Raw genomic sequence first — 6414 nt, 5'->3', positions numbered from 1 at the left:
GTGTGTGTGTGTGTGTGTGCGTGTGTGCATGCGCGCTGCTCACCGTCGGGCGATGTCCATGTTTCGGTGCGCATTATCCAGCCCCTCCCGCCCGCCCCGTCCCCGGGGACCGCTTGCCTGGCGACGGCTGTTGGCCTGGCCGGTTCGAATGCCATTGGAAGCGATAGCAGGATGCACGTGCGCGGGCGCGTGGAGGCGTGATCCCGTCCCTTCTCGTCCCGGCGGACCGGCGGAGCGCGCGCGCCGATCGGCCCCGGAGCGCGGGGCCCTCCCGGAGCGTGGCGGGCCAGTCCTCCGGCGGAGGACGGTGAGGATGGTGAGGAGGACAACGACACCCAGTCGCCCGGCGCGCGCATACCCAGAGCGATGTCACCTTTTTCAGGCCGGATGGGGAGGGGGGCGAGGAGCGGTGCCCGGGGGTGTGCGGAGGGATGGTCTCCGGCGGGCGGGGGAGGGGGAATGTGCTTGGTGCCTGCTTTTTACCGGTTCTTTTCTTGGCTCGAGCCTGGGACCCCCTGGCGGTGGGTCGCGAACACGGGCGAAGTGTTAATTTCCACTCCCGGCCGTGGTCTTTTGGCGGATGGGCCCCTCGTCCGGTGCCCGGAGGGGGGGGGGGGAAGGCGGGGGGCGGGGCCGGGGCGGCTCGGCCACATTCCCGCGCCTCCCTCTGCTGGTCCTCCCCGGGTTGGCCCCTGGATTCTGGAGGAGATCGGCCACCTCGGGGGGAGGTGAGTCAAATGCCCCTTGCTGCCCGGCAATCCGGCGCCCGCTTGGTGTCGAATTGCGCCCGCCACCGCAGCCGCAGCTGGGGCCCCTGGATCTTTTCAGGAGGGGTAGGGTGACTGGCCGAGCCCGGGCTTAGGCATCCATGGCTTCCTCCCCCTCCCCCTCCCCCTGCCGACTGCCCCCTCTTTACTTGTATCCCCAGCCGGGGCAGTGTCTTGTCTCTCCCTCCCCCTCCCTTTGTTCTTCTTCTCTTCGCTCACCCCCCACCCTCGGCATGTACTCCTTCCAGGAGACCGAGCTCTACGGGGCCCTCTTCACCCGGTGTATCCAGGCGTCGAGTCGGCACCCCGTGACAGGGCCCGGCGGCGCCGGTGACACGGCGATCGTCACCCCGACCGATCCGTCGGCGCGCTTCAAGCCGGTGGAGGACCTGCTGGTTCTGGATGAAACTTCCGGTGTGTGGCCGCTGCTCAAGCGGACCCGGCTTTCGGAAGCCGACACCAAGATCGTGCGCATGCATGCATGCGTGTATGCACACGCACACGCACACACACACACACGCACACACACACACACACGCACACACACACACATGCACACACACACACACACACACACACACACACACACACACACACACACACACACACACACACACATGTGCCTCTTGGCCGGTCCTGCCGCAATACTAACCTCCCCCCCTTTCCCTGGACTGCCTCTTTCTCGGCCCGTCCTCCGGGGATCGCATGGCAGATTCTTGTGCTCCTGTTTGAGGGGCTGGTGCCAGGGCTGCCGGCTCCCTTTGGCCTGGCGGTGTCTCCGGCAATGTCGCCGCCCCAGGAGGGGCTCACATCAACCACCCCGGCCCCTCGCCTCAACCGGTCCACCTTCCGCCGGCTCATGCGCCTGGCGTCGCTCATCCAACGGGGCCACCTGCCAGGCCAGTGGCAGAGCTGGGCAATGGCCGTCATCGGCCAGAACTTGGCGGCCAAGTCGCCGCAGATTCGCTCCCTCTCCGGGGCCGTGTCACCGATTGAGATCGACAAGTTGGACAGTACGTGGACACCGCCTCCTGCCGGTGCCGGCCCTGCCCCTGGTGCGTACGCGCGCGTGCCAAGGTCACTTGCTAACGTGGAACCACGCCGCGGGGACCATCTCCCCCCTTCCCCTCCCTGCTGCAGACATTCTCCCGGTCGATCTTCAGGGACTCACGCTGCAGAGCGTGCAGATGGCCAATCGCGAGTTCGAGTCGCGCCGCATGGCCGACAGCCAGGCCGGCGCGCACGCCCCACCCATGCCGACCGCCCCTGGCGCTGCTGCCGCCACGCCGGCCGCCGCCGCCGCCGCCGCCGCCGCCGCCGGCACTCCCCCCGCACCCGTTGCCGCCACCGGCCCGGGGTCGACCCTTCCCTGGATCCCTCCCCCCCTGGATCGGGTGCAGTCGGTGTGCAAGTTCTTCCTGGCCCTGACCCAGGCCACGCACCCGGTGGCCGAAGCGGACTTGCCCTCCGTGGTGGCCTTCCTCATGGGCCCGGAGTCCGAGGCGCCGCCCTTCCTCCCGGCGCAGGATGCCTACGATCGGCTCTTCTTCCGTTCGGGCCTGCCGCCGGTGGTCCTCCGCCGTGTCTGGTGCGTGCGTGCGGGTGCGCACGGTCTCCCGTTCGGTGCCATGGTGTGTACATATACCCTTGCGCCGGCACTGACCCCCTTTTCCTCCATATGTCCCTCGGCCATTTGCACGGGCGCACGGACGCACGCACATGAACACGCCTGGCGCGCCCTGCGGCCTTGCCCTGCTGGACGGTCCCCTGCCGCGCGGCGCCTGCCAACCCTCCCCCCGCCCCCCGTCGCAGGGAGCTCACATCCCTCAACACCGGCAGCGGCAATGTCCTCACCCTCAAGGGGGTGGTCCTGTCGACCGGCATCCTGGATGGGCTGCGCACCATGGCCAAGATCAATCCCGCGCTGGCCGGGGCACCGGAGCGCCTGGTGGAACTCCTGCCGCCGGCCCCGGTGTCGGCCGGGTCCCCGGAGATGGCCCACATGCTGGCATGCATTCTAAGTGCTCCGGGTACGCCGGGGGCCGCGGCCGTGGCCGCGGCTGCCTCCTCCCCGACGGCCTCGCCCCCGGGGTCGGCCCTTCGCCCGGACAGCACCTTCTCGGCCATGATCCACTCGGGCGCCGGAGGAGCCGGGCCACCGGGAGGGTCCCTGCGCCTGGAGATCCCGCCGCATTCGCCGGTGACCGGAGCCGGGCCGCCCCTGTCGCCGGAGCTGGCCGGGTCCACCCTGTCTCGGTCGAACACCATGCGCGGCGCCACCCTCGGGGGGAGCACTCGGCGCGCGGAGACCTGGCTGGTGGACCCCTCGGCTCTGGCCATGGCCGGGAAGCTGATTGCCGCGCATGGTGGCCAGCGTCTGTCCTCGGTCCAGGTGCGGGACGTCCTGCTGTCGCACTCGGCCGGGGCCTTGACATCGGCCGGCCTGAGCCGGGTGTGGAAGCTGGCCAAACGGTCGCCGGCCGCCATGGACGGCCTTGGCCACGATGAGCTGGCGGTGGCCCTGATGCTGGTGTCGCTGGCGGCCGAGGCGGCTGGCGGGGTCCCGGGGGCTGGTGATGCGGCCGTGCCGGCGGTCCTGCTGCCGGCCCTGGTTCCGCCGCAGTTCCGCGAGTCGCCGGCCCCGGGCAGCCCCTCGCTGGGTTCCACCTCGAACGCCGGCAGTCCGGCGGCCCTGCACAGCCCGAGCCCGGTGGCTGGGCTGGACTCGCCGGGCCCCGGCTCGGGCCCGGCCTTGTCCGGCTCGCCGCTCATTGCCTTCGACACGCCGGTCGAGGTGCGCGCCCCATGCTCTGGCGAACGATGGATGACGGGGACTTGCTCCTCGTCCTCCTCCTCGGTGGGTGCTTTTCCTTTCCCGCCCTCCTCACTGACATGCCCCCGGTCCTGTGCTTTCCCCGGCCCTTGGGTCCTCTCCTCTCGTGCCTCCGGCGGGGTCGGCCCAAGCAGCCGGCTCCGGCCCCGATCGCCGCCCCCGCATCCGGGCCTTCGGCCGGAGAGCTGGAGGAGCTCCGCCAGGAGCTGCAAGCTGCCCGGGCCGAGGTCGCCGCCCGTGACCAGGCTCTCGAGGCTGCCCAGGCCGAGGCGGCCGCCGGCAGCCAGGAGCTGGCCCAGGTCCGCGACCAGCTGGCTGCCGTGCGGGACGATCTTGCCACGACCAAGGCGCGCTTGGTCCTCCTGCAGGCCGAGGGGGCCACCCTGCGCCAGGAGAAGGACGCCCTTCAGGAGAAGCTGTCCGAGGCCCTCCAGGCTCGGGATGACTCCGTGCACCATGTTGAGGTATGGCACCTGGCACCTTTTCTCGGACGCCGACGCGCCCATCCGCACGCGCAGCCCCGCGCATTCGCCCGTGGACTCACTCACACACACACACACACACACACACACACACACACGCCCCTGGCCGCGCCCTTGCCCCCCATGCTGCCCTGGCCTGGACGCTCTTTCTCATGCCCGGCCCTGGCCTTGGCATGGCCACAGATCCGTGACAAGACCATTCGCGGGCTGCAGCTGGAGCGCGACCGCCTGCTGGGGGAGGTCCTCTCCCTTCGTGCTCAGACGGCCGCCGGTGGGGTGGAAGCCCCCCGGTCGGGCCCGGCCTCGCCGGTCGGCGGTCATCCGATGCCGGTGCGGGCCGCCTCGCCGACGGTGGCGGCCGTGTCGGCGGCCCCTGCCGCGGCGGCCATCGACCCGTATGCCGCCTTCGCGCCGGAGTCCCTGATGTCGGTCGAGATTCCGGCGCCGACGCCCAGTGCCCCCGCACCGCAGGCGGACATCGATCTCTTCGGCGACAATGACCCTTTTGCCGTGGCAACTGTGCCGACTGTGCCGACTGTGCCGACTGTGCCGACTGTGCCGACTGTGCCGACTGTGCCGACTGTGCCGACTGTGGCCGCGGCCACGGCCCCGACCCCGGCCCCGGCCACGGCCACGGCCCCTGTCGATGCTGCCCCCTCATCCCCGGGCAGGGTCACTCCTGGCGGCTCGCACATCGGCATCCCCTTCGACCTGGCCAGCCTCAGCACCAGCAGCCTGGCATCCATGGCGTCGTTGGCATCGGCTCCGGCCCCGGCGGCTGTGCTGTCCCCGGCCCCGGCGGCCGTCCTCTCGCCGGCGTCCGATGCTGAGGACGCCTTCTTCGGTTCGGCCGCTGGCGCCGAGGTGGACTTCGATTCGGCCTTCGGTGGCGGCGCCGGCGGCCCCCCGGCCGATGGCGGGTCGGACATCAACTTTGACTCGGCCTTTGGCACACCGAGCACCGCGCCGGCGGCGCAGGTGGCCACAACCGCCGGCGCCCATGCCGAGGTGGACTTTGACTCGGCATTCGGGGCGTCGACCGGCAGCCCGGCGGCCCCGGCATCGCCGGTGCTGGCCTCGGCCGAGTCGATCGACTTCGACCAGGCCTTCTCGCCCCCGGCGGCCGGGGCGGCCCTCCCGAGTGGCGGACCTGCCGGCGTCCCGCCGGCCTCGGACCTGTTCGACTTTGACGGGGCCTTCGGGGGCGGTGCGGGCGGCGCCCCGGCGCCCGCGCCCACCTCGCCCCGGGCCCATGGGCCTACGTCCGCCAGTAGCTCGCTCACATCGCTGAACAGCATTGCCTCGGCCTCGGGCCAGGCGCCGGCCGTGCCGGCCTCCCCCCGGTCGGTTTCCTCCTCGACCACGGAGATGATCGACTTCAACGCTGCCTTTGGCGGTGTCGGTGGTGTCGGTGGTGTCGGTGGTGCCGGCGGCCCCGGCAGTGCCGGCAGCTCGCGCCCGGCCAGCATCATCGATGTGGACCCCTTCGCTGCCGGGGCTGGGGCCGAGACGTCGAGCCAGGCCCCGGCGCCGGCTGCCGCCCCCATGGCCGCGGAGTTCGACTTTGATGGGGCCTTCGGCGCGGCGGGCGCCGTCGGTGGCGCCCAGGCTCCGGAGGCGACCCCGGCCCGCGCCCAGGCTGACCCCTTCCTGGCGGCCGGCGTCGGTGAGGGGGACTTCGACGCGGCCTTCGGCGTTGGGGCCCAGCCGCAGAAGGCCCTGGCCGGGGTCGCGTCCCCGGCGACCGACGACTTCTTTGGCTCGTCGGCCGGCGGGACGGACACCATCGACTTCGATGCGGCCTTCGGCTAGTGAGCAAGCATGCGACTGGCGAGGGGCCGAGGGGAGGCGTGTGTGCCATAAGCGTGTATGCGTGTGTGTGCGTGTGTGTGTGTGTGTGTGTGTGTGCAGTTGTGCATGCACATGCCATGTGTGGTCCCGATGGGCCCCTCTCTGCATGCGCGACCATCATCACACCCCGCGTGGGATCGGAGGCCGGGGGGGGGGCAGTTCATTTTTCCGCCCTTTTTTGGCTCCCTGCTTTTTCCTCCTGCCTTTTTTCTTCGCCCCCCGCCCGGCCGCGCCCACACATCGGCGGCAATACACAACCCCCCGCAAGCAGCCCCGGTTCTACACGTGCAGAACGCGACTCCTCTCACGGACACGCGGCGGATGATCACATGCGTGGGCACCATCGTTGCACCATCCTCCCGCCCGGGCGGTGTGTGCGCGCGCGCGCGCGCGCGGGGCTGCCGCCCTCCTGGTGCGCCCCCGGGGTGTGCCTCCTGCTGTGGCCCGTTCGGCCGCCGGGCCAGTCTTGTCCACCATTACG

General features: G+C 71.1%; 1 protein-coding gene across 2 annotated transcripts; it reads left to right on the top strand.

Annotated features, from left to right (window-relative positions):
• The first annotated feature begins 880 nt into the window (after positions 1-880).
• Positions 881-6203, top strand: H696_04301. Of its 2 annotated transcripts, XM_009498179.1 has the most exons (6): positions 881-1234; positions 1480-1780; positions 1908-2355; positions 2580-3561; positions 3735-4064; positions 4266-6203. In XM_009498179.1, the coding sequence occupies exons 1-6, from the start codon at positions 1001-1003 to the stop codon at positions 5892-5894; spliced, it is 3924 nt and encodes a 1307-aa protein (XP_009496454.1). In that variant the 5' UTR covers positions 881-1000; the 3' UTR covers positions 5895-6203. The 2 variants fall into 2 exon arrangements, with proteins under 2 accessions (XP_009496454.1, XP_009496455.1); XM_009498180.1 differs by lacking the exon at positions 881-1234 and having other exon boundaries at positions 1367-1780.
• The last annotated feature ends 211 nt before the right edge of the window (positions 6204-6414 follow it).

This window comes from Fonticula alba (assembly GCF_000388065.1).
Source record: "Fonticula alba strain ATCC 38817 unplaced genomic scaffold supercont2.7, whole genome shotgun sequence".
Taxonomy (NCBI): domain Eukaryota; order Rotosphaerida; family Fonticulaceae; genus Fonticula; species Fonticula alba.
Note: the sequence above shows the minus strand (reverse complement) of the source record. Positions and strands in the feature narration are given on the sequence as shown.

What these genes read in the sequence shown, in the direction of transcription:
- H696_04301 (XM_009498179.1), top strand. Translation starts at nt 1,001, where the DNA reads ATGTACTCCTTCCAGGAGACCGAGCTCTACGGGGCCCTCTTCACCCGG. An exon ending in TGAGATCGACAAGTTGGACA is followed by an intron (nt 1,781 to 1,907) that starts GTACGTGGACAC and finishes TCCCTGCTGCAG; the next exon opens with ACATTCTCCCGGTCGATCTT. An exon ending in GTGGTCCTCCGCCGTGTCTG is followed by an intron (nt 2,356 to 2,579) that starts GTGCGTGCGTGC and finishes CCCCCGTCGCAG; the next exon opens with GGAGCTCACATCCCTCAACA.